The 17,890-nt window shown below is 43.7% G+C and overlaps 1 protein-coding gene across 2 annotated transcripts in view; it reads right to left on the bottom strand.

Moving 5' to 3' along the window:
* Positions 1 to 9,515: 9,515 nt before the first annotated feature.
* fbxl17 (F-box and leucine-rich repeat protein 17) overlaps positions 9,516 to 17,890 on the bottom strand; it is a 311,779-nt gene continuing 303,404 nt past the window's right edge. Inside the window, exons 11-12 of one of the 2 annotated variants that reach the window (XR_013933440.1) lie at positions 12,026 to 12,854; positions 9,516 to 11,618 (exon numbers count right to left, since the gene is read on the bottom strand). Coding sequence is in view for 1 of the 2 variants with exons in the window: in XM_080432836.1 (XP_080288962.1) it covers positions 12,717 to 12,854 (138 nt within the window). In the remaining variant the exon portion in view is untranslated. Of the gene's footprint in view, positions 12,855 to 17,890 lie in introns of both variants that reach the window. The other variant, XM_080432836.1, reaches the window with a different exon arrangement.

The raw sequence follows: 17,890 nt of genomic DNA, 5'->3' as shown, positions 1-17,890 counted from the left end.
TGTAACTCCCTACGGGTGTGAAAAGGTGAAACTTGAATGAGCGTGAAACAGGTATCGTTCGGAGAGAAGAAAAAAAAGCGCACTCGCAGCCCGGGTGAAACCGATGACGGCAAGTACTGTAAATAAAGAAAAATACCCCCGTCTTCATGTTTTTGTTTTGCTTTTGTTATTCCCTTTGACAGAGTCACAGCCGCTCCGCTCCGCGCCGACTGAGCCACACGGTCATCCTGGTTTGAAACAGATCCCAGAAGACTCTCCGCAGGGTTCAGCGCGGAGGCTGCATTGGCCCACATCCTGTGCGAATTCACCCAATTTCACTCTTATTCAAAACACAAGACTCTCATTACGCTCCGTTGGCTCGGCGCACTGTCATTTCATCTGGTTTTCTGCGGACCTGCACGTTAGCCCCCTCCGGCCCAGTAATGTTCTAGTGCGCAGCCTATAAAGGGCCATTGTAATATATCTCTGCCTCATTATTCTCAGGTCAGTGTGTAGAGCAACATGGAGGTGGGTGTGGGGTAGGGGGGAGGGGGGTCTCTATGGCCTGTTAATTCAACACCTCTCTTATTCTGAACAGCATTTGTACAGCTGGCCTCCTGAAAGGAGTTCAAAACATACTCCTACGCATGCAGTCAGGCAGACACGGAGTGGCACCACGCAAGCACACACGTACACATGGCCTAACAAATGTCAATGTCTCAAATTCTACTACTCTTGTGGGGACATTCGAGCCTCACAAGTATAGTGATACAAGAACACACACACACACACACACACACACACACACAAGTCCCTGCGCTGACATCACTCCACACCACTGGTCCCTGCCCAACCTTCAGCCTCCATCTTGGGAAATCACCCGGAGCCTGTCCATCCACCGGGGCGTGAAACACACACCCATGGAAGGCAAACCGAGGTGGGTGGAGCGGCGGCGGCGGTGGAGGGCGAGAGGGAGGTGGAGGAGAGAGTGATCTGGAAAGTGGTATGTTTGAACGACTGAAGTTTGGGTGGGGGGGTTGGGGGGTGGGGGGGTATGGAGGAGAAAAGGCAAAGGGGATTGAGGAGGTGGTTGGGGGGTGGAGTGGATGGGAGCTATGTTCAGTATAGAGGGTTTGGGTGGTGAGAGATGGAAACTCAGAGGGGCGTGTGTGTGTGTGTGTGTGTGTGTGTGTGTGTGTGTGTGTGTGTGTGTGTGTGTGTGTGTGTGTGTGTGTGTGTGTGTGTGATGTGCGTGTGTGCGTGTGTGTCAAGCGGATTGGAGACAGCAGTTATTGGAGAAGGATTAAATGGACACTTGGTTCCAGGAGGAGGAATAGGAAGGGGAGCAGGGGAAGAAAGACAGAGGGGGACCAGGCTTCAAAGGAGGTCTGGGGTGCACTCTTGGCCTTGAGACTGGGGCTCCGTCACGCCTCAGGGCCCCGGCGAGCCACTCGGGGCCCCGGCGCTCCAGAGGGGAGTCGGCCCTCTGGCCTTTTGTTACGGTGGAGGAGTGGGGAGTGACAAGGCATACCAGCATGTCTGACACGTCAAAGCAGTTGGCTGGGAGACCCCGAAATCTGGGCCGGTCCTGACGCTGGCCATCTGTGGCTTCAAAACGGGGATGGACCGGGGGGGGGGGGGGGGAGATGGGGTGGGTGTATTGCGCTCAGGAAAACGGAGCGCCCGATGAATCACATGTTAAATGAACGAGTTATATTTCTGCATGAAAATAATACCAGTGTGGTATTGGAAGAACCTTAATGCTACAGCTAAATCAAAGTTTGCAGAAGATTTTTTTTCTTTCAAAGCTGTAAACCCAAATTGAAATATGCATGATCAAATTTGAGCATTAGCTAAAACCCCCGGTTAGATGTATTCATTCTTATTCCTTTCTCTCGAAGTGCCGCTTTAATGTCACCCAGTGAAGGGAAGTGATGAAATGGAGCAATTATGTATTCATTTGTGCCATTCAGGTGAAACCAGGTGTAAAATTTCCAATCTGTGCACCTGCTGTAGCTCCAATTCATTCTGTTTTCTCACCAGTGTTGCCTGTTAGGATGGTAATAGCCTAAATATGGACACAATATTACAGGCAATAAATCAATTTAACATCACTGTATCCCTTCTGGAGACACACAGTGCTTTGCTCTCCAAGTTTCATGAAACAAATGTGGTGCCGAAGAGCTAATAGCCAAACAACATTAGAAAGGAAACGCTGAGCCGCAACGTGGTAAGAGGAACTACACATTGTAATAAAACAAAAAATTAGCCCTCATCAAGATGGCATAGTGGAAGCAACATGTTTAATTTGATATTCAGACTGTTCAGCATACAGTATGAGAAAGAGAACAAAGGAACATTCTCATTCTGGTAATGAAAATTGCATTCTTTGGTGAAAACAGATAGCCTGAGTCATCTCCCACCGGGCAGCAGATTCATTTTCATTTTCCAAACAGTTTGTGTACATAAATATTCATGAGCCACCTTGAAAAGGGGATGGGAGACACTGGAGAGCGGTCAACAGAGAATGACACAACCCCAACTGCAGCTGGGCTGGAGGTGCGGCTCCATGATGAAAGACTGACTGACCATGACCTTTCCAGCCTAAAAACAAAGATTTGCACAATTAACTACTTTTAAATGTCATGCACTCACCAAATCTGCATATAAACGCCAAATCTTGCATAGAAATGAGGGTGTTTGTTGAAGTATCGTTTCCCCCAACTCAGCCCCCAAATTCAATCCCCTCCCATAGTGCCACTGAACGGGGGTTCTTTCTCTGGTTTTTAGCGGAGTTAAATGTCAACTTATCTTGTATGGAGATCCTTCTGTTGCTCATTAACCTTTGTCACTTGGAAGCTATAGTGAGCTCTGCCTAAACACTAGCAATTACTTCCAGCACGACAACATTTACATGGAGCCACGCAGCGAGGACGCCACCGTGACTTCATTACGATCTGTGCACACATACTGTAGCCTGCACATACTGTACTGAACTCGCATCGCCATGATTAAGTGCCGTCATTGGTTAATATTCTCACTCGCTGACAGAAATGTGGGTGAGCACGTAGAATTCTGCGGATTAAGAAGTCTAATTTATTTTACATTCATGAAGTTGGACAGGAGAGGGCAGTTTGGTGGTATCCCCTCCGGATGAGGGGGCAAACCTTCACAGTAGTAGAATTCATATTCATAGACCTTGCGAGATCAAACTAAGGGCTACCACTGCCTATCATGTTGAAGCTTTGGATTCTTGGGATGCACAGGGGAGAACTTTTTTCTGCTGACCGCAGGTGACCAAAAAAGAAGTAAATGAGCTCGTGTAATTCTAACAGTCTTCCCTGGCGTTCTAGAAACGGGTCTCCCTGGGTCCTGGCCTGCTCATGAGTCTTCTGGATTCATTAATATCAACACGGAGCACAATATCCTGCAGCTCAAAGTCAGTGTCAATTACAAAGTCAACCCATTAACAGCTTCGCTATTCAAAGCCGCTCTCTTGCCCAATTGCAGAATCAACACAAGTCAGTGGGCAAACACAATACCGCAGGTAGCAAGGCAAACAAAATACCTCCCCGCTCTCCTGGGAGAGTGGGGCGAGAACAGCATATGATGATGGACAAGAGATGGGCTAATTTTTTTTTTTCTAAGGCTGATAAATATTGGAGTTCATGGAGCACTCAGTCCAGACATAGACAAATGACTGACACAATTTCCAGGAGGAAGGAAGAGTCTGGTTTTGGAGAGGCCAGGGGTGAGGCAGAGGGAATGTGGGGAGGTGCCAGAGTAAAGTTGATTCAGTGTAGTATGATGGGAGCTTTTAGCTCTGAATAGACCCTCCACAGTCTGAAAGAGAACGATGGACAGGAGGGGGGGTGGGGGTTTAGAAAGAGACAGTCCCCTCTTAAGCTGCAGCCAATTTTAACCACTGGGAAGAAGAGAAAACGCTGCTTAGTAGCCAAAGAAAAGCTCTCTAGGAGAGGTTACCCAAAATAATTAAACTGAATACATCAATTTGTAGCTAGCACTGAATATGAAACTTGATGTACAGCACATGCTATGGCTTGAACATAATGGAGTGACTGTCCCCAATCGTTATATTAAGGACAGTAGCGTGCTTTGTGAGAGTTCTGCCTACTACACTCAAGAGTATTTTTAGCTACTTCGATCTCTCTAGTCTCCCACTTGTGGGCCAAATTGTTCTAAATGGAAATACCAGGTATTAACTACAAATGCTAGCAGCGTGACAAGGCACTGCACCGTGCACTGGCGTCCAGGCTACGATCTGAACTAGTCAAGGGAATGGACTTTTGCGGATGTAATTAACGACTCGGCATGCACAAAGTCAGGAAAGAGTTTCTGGGCAAATGTGTGATGCTATGGTCGATTTGATATTTGCGGGTTCTCTCTTTTAACTGCTTGCTCATAGTGATGCTTGTAAAGTCTGTGTATGTGTACACAGTAGTGGCATGCATTGGGGGGGGGTAGAGAGAGAGGAGGGGGGGCAGACAAGAGAGCGAGGGAGAGACTTATTTCTGGAATAGTAGCACACTGTATTAAGACCTGAGGACGCTTCTAAACATTTTCTAAATTCCTAACAGTTTTTCGGAAAAAAATATTGAAAACATATTTTCACGATTTTTCAAAAATAGCAGATCTACAAGCTCATAGCGCGGCACTCGGTGCCGCGCTATGAGCTTGTATATCTGCTATTTTTGAATAGCCAAAGAAATCTAAAGTGACACAGACGCGTTCCAGGTCTTAATGGGTTAAATGTTTAAATACCCATATTTAAATCCGCACCAAACTTGCCACAAACACTGTTCAGGGGTCTGCCATCAGAATAGCCACACCAGGGGCCCCATGTGGCCCCGCCAGCATGTGGGCGTGGCACCTGGGGGTGCCTCATTTGCGCAACATAGGACTAGGTTTGAAGGAAAATCTAGTTTTACTAATCCCCCTCCTGTGCTGTGTGGACAAGATATACCCTCATATTCCTCAGTGCTATGGTGCATAAATGAGTTAATCATTTTATGTTTTACAAGGGAAAATCTGATCCTTTATAAAAAATGTTATGTCGTTTGTAACCAGGAAACCATGTGCCTTATTGTACGTTTCCATATTGTGGATACGGAAATGATGAATACATCACTATTCTAGACCTTTAATTATACCGTTTCTGGAAGTAGAATTTGTAATAGGCTACACAGTGCAATAAATCATACCAATGTGCTGTGCTCAACGTGCTGCATGGAGAAGGAGATGTGAGCTGCATTCACATTGGAGCATCAGTGTAAGGGGCAGACAGTATGGCATTTGCAGCCCTATGTGTACCTCCTGTATGATGTCATGTGTGGTGAGCCTGTCCTTTAGCTATGTAAATAATAATAATACGTTCATGTAAATGTATAGGGTCTGTATGGCCATGGTAAATTTCACTTTTTTACCTGTACAGTGGGAGGAGGGGGACACTTGTAGTGTGGTCATCCTAGTGCACCACCGCTGTGTGAATCTGGCCCTGATCATAGGCCAGCAGCTTCACGCTCCAGTATTACAACACCTCATCTCAAAACACATTATCTACTCATATACGCCTGCGCTTAGTGCAGATTCTAATCAACAAAATCTTGCCATGACAGTCATTTCACCCACACAATGTTTATTTACCATTATGTAAGAGTATGCATCCAACATCATCATATGTGTTTGCATTGCAGCATCCATGCCAGTGTCACATTCTACCTCTTACCAGGTAAAGTAAGTAGGCTTGAGAGACATGATGCTAGTATGTCACAGGGACTTACATTTACCCCCAATACAATCCTTGATGCTGCGAGCCCAGCAGGGAGGCATTGGGTACCATTTCAAAGTCTTTGGTATGACTCGGCCAGGGATTGAACCCTGACCTCCCAGTCTCAGAGGCCACTGAGCTTGTGGTTATTAGCAGTGGTGGGAAAAGCACTCACTATTTTTTACTTAAGTAAAAGTATCAATATTGCAATGTAGAAATACTCCGCTACAAGTATTGTCCGGAATGCTAAATTTACCTGAGTAAAAGTACAAAAGTATTGGTATCAAAATGTACTTAAAGTACCAAAAGTAGAAAGTGCTCATTATGCAGAATGTCCCGTTTCACACGTTTTTAAAAGTCTGTGTATAAAAATCCAGATCTACATGCTCACGGCTATTTTCTAATGGCTGAAATGTATATACTGTAGGGCTGAAGTGGTTACTGCATGCTTCGTTATAATAATCAAAATCTACAAAGTAACTAACTAGTGACTAAAGTTTTCAAATAATTGTAGTGGAGTAAAAGTACAATATTTGCCTCTGCGATGTAGTGGAGTAGAAGTAAAAGTACCAAAAACTGGAAATACTCAAGTAAAGCTATCTCAAAATTGGACTTGAGAACATGTACTTAGTTACTTTACACCACTTTGGCCTAATGGACAAGTAAAGGAGGGTAGAGCCGATGCTATAGATACTAGGCAGTGAAGGACAACTAGCCTGGCATAGCTCTGCGCTCTGTGGAGCACCCCTTAGTTGTTTGTCTTGTCAACTATTGTCCACACATACCACAAGGGCCATTTGCTCAACAAGTTAGTTCATGTACAATTCAACTGGCCACCTGAATGCGTTTCAATCCTGAGGCCTTGCTGGTGCATCTTAGATGTGCACTGTATAGTAATCCAATACTTGACTGAATTTTCTGGCGAGCTGATGATTCTTCCTCCCTTCATAGTGTGTGATAAGATGCACCCTTTATGTATTCAACCTGTGATGCTACGGCATGATCAGATGCATAGCCGTGGTTTCATCTCTGCACTGCATCTCTGAAGCGGCTGACAGGTGCTTATGATGGGCTCATATGAATTCTTGTTGGGGGATTTCAAAAGAAAACCCTGTGCCTTTTTCTAGTGGAGGACATTCTTCAATGTCAGCTATGATTAGGTCTCAAAAAATACTAATTTCTCGGGATTGCGGACCAACGTCCTTGCAAACCCGACATGACAAATGTCCTGTATGGTCAGTGTCGATTCTTATCAGAGCGCCTCATTAAAAATGTAATGACCACATGAATATTTACCAGGTTTAATTACTGCTCTCTATTGCTATTCCGCTTGGTCCAACACTCTTTTTCTCCCACTCCTCTGAAGGACACTCTCTTGCATCCCGCCGAAGAACACCTTGTTCCACCTTGATGAATATTGCAGTGGTCCGAGGTACGTGGGTGCGTCGATGGAATCCACCTCAATCAGCAGGAGAATCGATGGCATACACTCACATTCGCAGAGGCATTAATTGGCCGCCATAAAAGGCCAGCACACCACATAATTTGCCCAACAGAGAAATGGAAAGGCGAGACAGAGGCAGAATAGCTCATTTGTACAGGAGAGCAGAGACATAAATAAAAAACCAAGTCATTCCAGAATCAGAATCAGCATGCTGTCAATGATTATATTGAAAAGCAAGCCAATGCATTGGCCTGGTCAAGGCCAGTGCAAATGCACATGGGGAAGATAATGCATATTTAGATTGATATTTTGTGCCCTTGCACCAGAAAGAGGCTATAGGCCATGATATGAACACCCATGAACTCCCAGTTGTGTGACACAACACCTAGGCATGGCGAAAAAAAGTGATATCCTGTAGGCCTGCATGCAAATACAATTAAAAGCAGCAGAGAACTCATGCAGCAGAGAGATTATTGCTCATGTCTTTTTTATAAAGGCTTGTGGAAAGGAGGCAGCGAGGGCAAGGCCTCAGCACCTGTGGGAAACGACAAACTAATTACTCTGATAAGGTAGCAGGGTGGAAGTGAGCGAAGGAAGAGAAGGAGGGAGAAAGGGAGGACAGCCGATATGTTGGCTGAAGACCCTGCATGTTTCTTATGAAATGCACATAGAACAGATCCGTTTGCAAGACAATACCCATGAGGCATTGCATAAGCAGCCAGTTATGGTTTGAATTTAGGCATTAATTTGCAGTTCAAGTCATTAATTATAGGATTCTATAGTTAAGTTTAGCTATAGGTTTGATTAAGATGGGGTCAGCCCCATCGTCCCTCAGCACCAATATGAATTATTTTCCCTTCCAAATTTGGCCCCATGTTTCCTCATGAACTTTTCTACGTCCCAAATTAGGCCATACTTTTAAAGCATACATCTCGTGTGTTCGCGATACAATAGCCTACTTATTACCAGAATTGTGTATGGACTGTGTATGGACATTGGCAGGTTCTAAAGAATAATTCTATCTGTTTATTATTAGACAAAAGTTAATGTGAAAACAAAGCAACACCAGTGCACAATCTTTCATGGCAAAAATTTAAAAGTTAGGCCCCAAGGTATTTTTTTCCCCCAGCTGAGAATGCATGGCGCTCCTCTGAAACGCTCATCCAAATGTCCAGAGTTGAAAATATTTCAACTCTCTGCGCCAAATGTGAATGCGCAGCGCTCAGCACCTTGTCAAGCTGCTGCCGTTTCTAGCAAAGTATAGGCCCTCTCATTGAAAACAATTCAAAACATAATATGCTACACTCAGGGGGGGAAAAGCCTTGGTGGCTACAGCCCCTTACTGCAAAACATTCAATTGTCTAATTGATAAAGTTGCGAAAGCTCCATGACAAGAAGATGAAAAATAAAACATACCTAAATAAAATTTGGGGAAAGAAAAGAGTGAATTGTATCTGGTGCTGACTCAAAACACTTGAGAGTTTGGACAGCGATGCCAAGAAGCTATTTGGGGAGAGTCAACCTTCTGATCCCGTTTGATGCTAGCGCCTGTGTTTGATGCCCACACATGAAACAAAACAAACACCTTGAACAGACAAATAAGCACTTGAAAGGGACAATATCGTCAAAGACAGGGGACATATTGACTGACAGTTGTTTTGCTCTTTGAGCCCCTCGCCGTCATGCTGCGCAGCAAGCTGATGCCGCCTCGCATTGTCTCAGATGTGCAGCTCCTGTGATCGTGACAAAATGCTGACCTTGAAATCACAAGTTTACCTGAAAGGAAATGCCGGTTGATTCTTGTGTCAGGGAGCTCGGGGGAGTAGAGAGTAGCTAGGTGTCAGTCCCCACGGAGAACGTCTTTATTACTCGTAGCGTGGAAGCTTCAGGGCCTTTGACCCCCTTATTCAGATGCCTTTCTAACACTAGAGAATAGAGAACACACCCTGGTATCACCTACCTTGAATCATTTGGCACCTGGCACTATTACTATGCCATGTATTTAGAATGTGTGTGATTATAACATTTTGTATGGCCTGGTTGAAATTGGTATCGGGGATAAAAAACTACAAAATAGTTAGATATAGAGGGCAACACTGCTTTGATGTAAGATAATATTTAATTGTCATTCAGAATATTACAGCCTTGCCTCAAACACTCACAAATGGACACGGACACACACACACACACACACACACACACACACAAACACACACACACACACACACACACACACACACACACACACACACACACACACACACACACAGAGAGAGAGAACAAGCTTTAAGTAGTAGTGTTTTATTCATCTTTATGTAAATCCAGTCATTTACGGTTGCCTTAACAAATCAGGGATCAAGTGTGTCAACATCAAGCAGAGAAGAAAGTGCATGTGGGGATTACAAAAGAACAGAAAAAGAGGAGCGAGCGAGCGAGCGAGCGAGCGAGAGAGAGAGAGAGAGAGAGAGAGAGAGAGAGAGAAGGGGAGAGAGAGAGAGAGAGAGGGGGGGAGAGAGAGAGAGGGTAAGAGAGAAAGGGGGTGATAGGATGAGAGAGAAAGTCTCTCAAAGGGTAAAGACTACAAGTCCTGACGAGGGTAAAATGAATGTGTTTTTAATTGCCTGAAATCTCTACGTACTGTAAAAGATTACAGTCCTACACCAACTCTAAGCTCAGTAAACTACAGTTTGCATCTGAGTGATAAGTTTGCATGGAGGCTGAGCCCAGAGTTGGTTCACACCATAGAAAAATACCCTAGATATTTGCATAATGTACACTACTAGTCCCTATGGAACCGCAGTCCTACTATGTTCTACTGGCCGTGGTTATACTCTGGGGCCAGATGTTCATTGTCTTTTCTTTCTTTTTTTTTTACATCCTAGATAACTAATAATGACAACCCTCGATGGGTCGCTACATAGCTAATGTTGCAAGTATATTCTCAAAAAACAATATCTGGCTAACATAATCCCCTACAGTATTCATGTGTTGTGAAATCCAACGGAAAGTCAAACTCGTCTCACGACCAATGCACAATCCAAACCATTGATTACATTGCTGCTCTAAATAGTAAACAACATCATCTTTGACAAAAAGAAATATATCAGATATCAGAGGACATCAACGTGAAACCATCCACATTTGGTTTGTTTCTACCAATCTTCTTTTTTTTCTTCTTTTTCTTTTTTTACATGTACTGTAGAAGTAAATATGCCATAATCAAAATGCTTCTGTTAAAACATAGTGCATTATGGAACCTTTGTCACATTCTCTATTACTGACAGAGAACAAAGAATGGGTTCTAACACATTAAAGTATAGTTTGGATCAAATATTGTACAGTAGTAGAGTTAATCAGATCTCAGTATCTGTATCTGATCAACCCAGAGCTGTAAAAATTGAATTCTGGGTGAATTCTGGGTCCGTTTTGAGTAGCTGTTTCGATGGCAATTACCCACAAACCACTTAAGGCAACGTTTTGTCTTTTCTATCATCAAAGTGGCCAGGACTCAAGATTTGTTAACTTGACCCTGGGTCTGAAGGCAAAGGCAACTTCTATTTCAAGCACTGCTTAGCTCTAGCATGTAACGACTCAAGGTGACACTTCAATCTAACCTTGATCCAAAGATTACGCATGACATCAAAAGTTGCATTGTTTCTAGGCCACACAAAATGTTTGGTTTCAGCTTGAAACCATGTGTAGATGCCGTCTTCTGCTATAAGGGGGGGGGGACAAAAAGGTGTTAGGATCTTAATTGAAACCATGCACTTTTTTGGAATGCAAACAATGCTCTCCTCCTGCCGCATATATCTGCTAGAACCACAGGTCTGACTGCAGCCAGCCTGAACCTTCTGTTCCGCACCAATGTGGTGCAGACAATGTGCATTATTACGTGTGCGAGAACAAAGCTCTGTTCCTTCATGCAGATCCTCGTCGACCCGGCTCAACAAAGGGGTCTGAGCGACGTAACGTGAATCACACAATAACACTGTTACTGAAGCATCCAGGAGAGAGAGGGGGAAACTAGGAGGAACATACCAGAAGACTTCTCAAACTCCTGTACCGCGGGGGCTGAAGACCGTGGCGGTCTCGTACACATGCCGTCCTGACAGACTTCTGGGCATATCACTGCCTGTCGCGTCTCCGAAGTGAAGAAGAGGAAGACTTCCCGGGTCCTGTGCTTCATCTTGTGCCACGTCACTACACTCACTGTTCTCTGGGTGGCGAAGTTTTACGTTTTTTGTTTTTGTTGTTGAAGTAAACAGCTTAGTGGGCAGACATGAGACCAGCGATCTGAAGCACTAGAGGGGAACACAACAGTTTGTTAAGGGTTTCTTTGTTCTTTTTTTCTCTCAAGTTTTTCCTCAATCAATTACTGGTCCCAGTGCTGGTCCCATGATCGATCTTCTTTAACTCTTTAAGACCGGGAACGCGTCCGTGTGTCATTTGTAGATTTCGTTGGGTTATTCAAAAATAGCATATATACAAGCTCATAGCTTGTAGATCTGCTATTTTAGAAAAATCATGAAAAGTTGTGCAAATATTATTTTATTTATTTTTTAATTTGCTGACATTTGTAACTCAAATCTTTGCTTCTGAGGGTTCCTGAAACTAAATAAAAAACAAATGTTCGCTTTAAAAAAGTATATAGTCCAAGATTTTGCCACAAACTTTAACGAGTTTTCAAAAATAGCAGATCTACAAGCTCATAGAGCGGCACTCGGTGCTGTGCTATGAGCTTGTATATCTGCTATTTTTGAATAGCCCAAAGAAATCTAAAAATGACACGACACAGATGCGTTCCCGGTCTTAACGGTTAATGAGATGACACTGTCAAGACTCCCCTGCCATGGACAACCCCCCCCCTCCTTCCAGGATGTGTTGAAGGGGCTTGTGTAACGGTCCAGTACTCTTTAAAAAGCTCGTCCACACCAGATAACACAGATCACCCTCTATAAGTGTACCGGCTTGGACCAGGAACAAACTGTCTGCCATTACCGGGGGCCTCAGGTTCACTCTAGCAGTGTAGCTGTGTGAGGATGCAATGTGGGAAAAACTGTGTAGACCGGCGTTCTCCTGCTGATGACGACGATGAATAGAAAGTGAACATGGACTGCCTTTGCGGTGGTGTGTGTGTGTACAAACGATCACTCCACTACAAAATAAGAGAAATCCTGAAAATGCAAACCTAATAACTGAACAAAAAAAAACAAAGGCCAACTAAATGAAAAGTGTTTAGATATGTGTGTGTGTGCGTGCGTGCGTGTGTGCGTGTGTGTGTGTGTGTGTGTGTGTGTGCTCACGCGAGTGTATGTGTCTACATGTCTTCATGCATGTTTGTAGAGTTAGAAGTAAACTTGACTGAGCTGCAGGTATGCAAGCATCTCTGCCTGTGTAATGTAAGTAAATGTGTCCCTACGGTCGGTGTATGCATGCACGTGTGTGTGTGTGTGTGTGTGTGCGTGTGCGTGTGTGTGCGTGTGCGTGACGCTGTTCCAGCAGTAGCTACGAGGCGTTGGATGTGTTGGGGCTCCAGCCCATTTGGTAGGCTCTCTCCAAGGTCCTCTTGCAGTCTTGCATCACCGTGCTGAACACTATGTGTGGGTACTGGACCACCAGTCTCTCCACCGTCTCCTCGTTCACCTGCAAACACACACGCGCACGCACATGCACGTGCGCACACGCGCACACACACACACACACACACACAGTCAGTGTTAAAACAGTGTCATGAAGCAAATGACTCAGATGAAATTGCTATGATTTGTCCACACTTACTTTGAAAAAAAGTGCAGATTCACATGCACTCACCAAGCCAAAAATGCTTTGGAAAATTATACTTATGTTATGTATCCATTCTCCTGTGCTTTATATAACATATGCACCATTTTCTATAGCTCAAACTGTCCATTTCATATGATTCTTGCATGAAGCCATACTGTACAGAAGGCTTATACAGTAAAATGCATGTACGTACGCGCGCACACACACACACACACACACACACTCACACTATTGGAGGACGCTGAGCATGGCTGTACCCACCACTGAGGTCAGGACCTCTGTATTTTTTCCAAGGTGGTGAAGTGGATGATTTTGTCGCTGCTACAAATTCATTACTTACACAGTGGTGCTTTGTTTATGTGAACAACTTGACTCAGCAACCTCAAGGTGCCCTGGTTGCTTCACGTGTAGTGCGGAAACCTTATATGTCCAAAACCGTTACCGCTAGAGATACTGTGTACCGATTTGCGTGATGTCTGGACAAAATCTGTGAGAGTAATATAAAAAAAAATGTTTTGCAAAAATCGGCCTCCTGGTGGCCCTATAACAGGCCAATCAGTAATATTCGGGGAAGAGGTTCTGCTCTAGCGCCGAGGGAGTGCACAGTTTCGCTGCAATCGTGAACGGTGCTGGAGATTAGCTGTTCACAGACAGGCAGACACACACACACACACACACATGATCCAGCGATGCCAACCTCCTCAAATTCCCCACCAAAAAAACCAAGCACACCTGGGGTGATAGGGCATTTTCCGTTGCAGCACCGACCCTCTGGAACCCACTCCCACCTCACATCAAAACCGCCCCCACCCTTGCCGTGTTCAAAACCTCCCTCAAAACCCACCTCTTCAGAACTGCTTTTCCCACCTAGCCTGATCTCCTACCACCTTTTCAACTGCCATTCAACTTTAGTTTTATTCCCTGGCCCTCTGCAGCCTTTTAACCTTTTAACTTTTTATTCTCTAGATTCTCTTATTAAAGTTGTTTTGTTTTTGTTTAGTTTTTATTTTGCTCTACTTAGTTCAACATGTAAAGCGTCTTTGAGTATTCAGAAAAGCGCTATATAAATCCCAGGTATTATTATTATTATTATTAACACACGGACGGACAGACAGGGTGCAAAACGTAAACTCTGCCACGCCTTCGGCCTGGCGGAGACAATGAATGGGAGAAGGTGATGTTGAGAGAGTAGAGTAGGATAAGATTAGCCTTATGACCCTGTGCTGTTAATTACAAACAAGAACTGACCTGATCCAATTCAAATAATGTGTTTACCAGAGATATATTCTTTGGCAATAACACAAACACCTATAGCATAATTGTAAAGTAATAATATAGCATTATTGTATAAATATTATGAACATAATGTAAATATATTACTGTATAACACATTTTTCTTACGTTTATGCACTGTCTGAGACACATTTCTACAATTAAAATCCCAAAATGATGCAAACGTGTTACCCAACTTTTGCTCTCCAAAAGAATTTCCCCCAGGCAGGCTCGAACTTTGGACCTCGGCATTTCTCAAAACCCTGGGTACGGCTATGACAGTGAGCTAATGAGGTATTGGTGTTGTCAGAGACAGAGAGGAGAGTGTGTGGTGGCTAACAGCCAGTCAGACCATCGCACAGCGCCAAAGACAAAGACAGGCCAAAGCCAGAGAGTCTGACAATGAGCAGAGGCAGAGTCACCCAGGAGACCCCGAGGGGTTAACCGCAACCCACCCAGAACCAAACCCCGCCCGCCCTGCGAGCGTGACACTTTCCAGGGGAAATTATGTATAAACAGTCGCACATATGTAGAACACACACTCGTTCGCTGTTGCCAAAACACTGACAAAGTGTTTCACAGCTTTCCCAATTTCGCAGCCTAAGACGCCTCACATTGTGCGCGTTCTGGACGAGAGCGCTGCGTGGTGACAGTTCTGCGGCTCTTGCCCAGATTATGATCTGTATATCTTCTCCAGCGATCGCTTTTCTTTTCCTTTTTTTTCCATTGTGTTAATTCTCTCCCGTTCCCTCGCTCTCTATCATTGACTGGGTCTCTCTCTCTCTCTCTCTCTCTCTTTGCCTCTTTATTGCAGTGTCTTTCTCGCTAGCACTGCCGTTTAGGAATCAATTCCAGTTCAAGTAGAGAGACATACACAACAAAGACATAGATCTATAGATAAGGAGACAAAGACACCAATGACAGAGTCAGTGAGACAGAGAGAGAGAGAGAGAGAGAGAGACACACACACAGAAATAGACACACACACAGAAAGAGACACACACACGCGCACACGCACACACACACACACACACACACACACACACACACACACACACACACACACACACACACACACACAGACAGACAGACAGAGAGAGGAGTATGTTTGAACTACAACAGAAGAATGCTGTGCTCAGGTCAAAGAAGGAAAATGGGAACCTTCCAAAGTGATCTCACGATACAAGTGAATCCAATAAGACAAAAACAAAAAAAAAGGCTCTCCGTTTGATTCCCACAGAAGAAAACAAGTGGCTGGGGTTTGGAGTGCCTGATGCCAACACACAGCGGATTAACTCACTCTTTCAGGACATAGTCAATAGAGGGGGGGGGAGAAAAAAATAATTCAAGTCAAGAGCATAGGGTCAATAGCCCTGCTGGTTTTCATCTCTCTCCTCTTCCTCTGATCAGTCACCGACAAAGACCTTAAACTAGAAGACATAGTCGAAAAGAGTTCCCTCTGTTCTTCTCTCAGCTCTTCCAATGCATTTCAAATGGTTGCTGGAGAGGGAAGACAGACTTGTGGTAAAATAAGGAGCGAAGGGAGGAACTTCAAACTTCAGTTGCAGGGTCAAAACTGGCCATCTCACAAATTGGTAGCTTTCCACTGGATTATAACTATCCTGAGATTGTTCTCCGTTTTAGCATCTTGCAACAAGGGATGTTTCTTCAATGATGTACTGTGTGTTGCTGGATCACTATATGGAACCTGTTGAGTGCTATGCTGTAGCTGGAGCTTAAGGGTAGCGGAGATGATGCCCCCATGGACTTGGTTTCACCACCGCTAATGGACTGAAGGCAAGTTTGTTATGACATGTAGCTGAGCCTCATTAGCAAATACAATGACAAACCCTTGATTGCCTTCATAATATATTATATTAATATTATATTGTTGTAAAGAGAATGAACTGCTTCCCCTAGCTCGTTAATCAGAGCTTAATTACAATTAAAAGAGATCTAAAAAAAAGAGAAAAATGGACCCGTCAAGCTGATGGGAGGGCATTACCTTCATTAATGCTAATTTAGTGCAGCTTCACTTGCCGAGAAAGCACGGCTGACACAAAATGGCCCCTTATCAAACCCTGAATCATTTTCTAATTGCGGGTTTGCGGCAAATATGAAATGTTTGCAGTTGCATCATGATAGAACTCACATGACTTGATTGTAAAAGCGTAGGCGTAATAAGCTATGGCTTCAGCCTATACCTTTTTGGTCAGAAATATGGTTATCTTTTCTTTTTTCTTTTATCTCTTCTTTTTTCTTTTTTTTCTTTTTTATATTATCTATGAAATTTTAACTATGTTACCACAAAATGGACTGAAATAAACTAAACTAAAATATTGTATTGACAGTTTAAAAGGTACATACTTTACAGTACGTAAAAAAGCCAAATGGCTAAATCACAAAAATAAGCCAAAGGCTTGTGGACCATAAACATTGGTCACACCTTGGTCCACACCTTGGTCCTCCTTCACAAACAACAGTAAAACAATACAAAAATACACAATGACTATTTCACTGCTGTTGTTGTTAATACTGTAGTGTCATGGAGCTTGAGAAACGCAGGCCTCATCAAGTTGCATTTCCGACGTTCTGAAATGCTGTTACAGTATGCTCGCATACAGTAGCCGTGCAATGACTACGACTGTAATGTTATTATTTTTGAACTGAAAGCCAATTAAGATTAAGAAAACCTAATTGTACTATCAAACAAATCAAAACCTCTAAACAAATTCAAAATGGCCTACAACTAGGAAACTATGTTCTCCCATAAAGCTACACGCTGTACTCTCTTGTTTTTATAAACAATCTCAGTTAATTGGCATTTTGGAATGAGATATGGGGCTGACGGCATGACTTGGAACAAGTCATGGCTGGTGAAACTCTTGTGTAACAGAGGCATTCACCATTCTGCATCCAGCAACTCCCCTCTCTCCACCAGCCTGGCAGCGAGAGAAAAGCAGCCTCCCATAAAAAGCCCTCATCCCTTGTTCGGTTCCCAGCGCTGGCAGGCTGCAGTGCTACTCTCCAGAACAGGGCCGTGTGCCCTTTTCGCATGGGTCCGTGGCATGCCGAATGAGACGCCATGACATCACCACACCTGCTTGGTATTTGGAGCTCCGGGCTCTTTTTAACCCATTAAGACCGGGAACGCATAATGTGTAACCACTTAAAACGATTATTTTATACTTTGGGCTATTCAAAAATAGCAGATATACAAGCTCATAGCGCGGCACCGAGTGCCGCGCTATGAGCTTGTAGATCTGCTATTTTTGAAAAATCTTGAAAATGTGTGCACATCTTTGAATATATATATGTTTAAAGCAAAGATTTTTAACTCAAATCTTTGCTTTTGGGGGTCTCTGGAACAAAATATTTTGAGATACATAAGATTACAATATAAATGTATAAATTAAATAAATTACATATCATTTTGGGTGGTCCTTGACATGAAAAAAGTTTGAGAACCACTGATATTATAGCAACATAAGTTAAAACATTTTTTTTTAAATGTTGGAATTTAGAAGACATTTGTAGAATCCCCAGAAGCAAAGATTTGAGTTAAAAATCTAAAATGACACAGATGCCTTCCCGGATTGAATGGGTTAAGACATGAGGGCCGG

The sequence above is a fragment of the Gymnoscopelus braueri genome (genome assembly GCF_963280865.1).
Source record: "Gymnoscopelus braueri genome assembly, chromosome: 7".
Taxonomy (NCBI): Eukaryota; Metazoa; Chordata; class Actinopteri; order Myctophiformes; family Myctophidae; genus Gymnoscopelus; species Gymnoscopelus braueri.
This window is presented reverse-complemented; position numbering and strand designations above follow the sequence as displayed.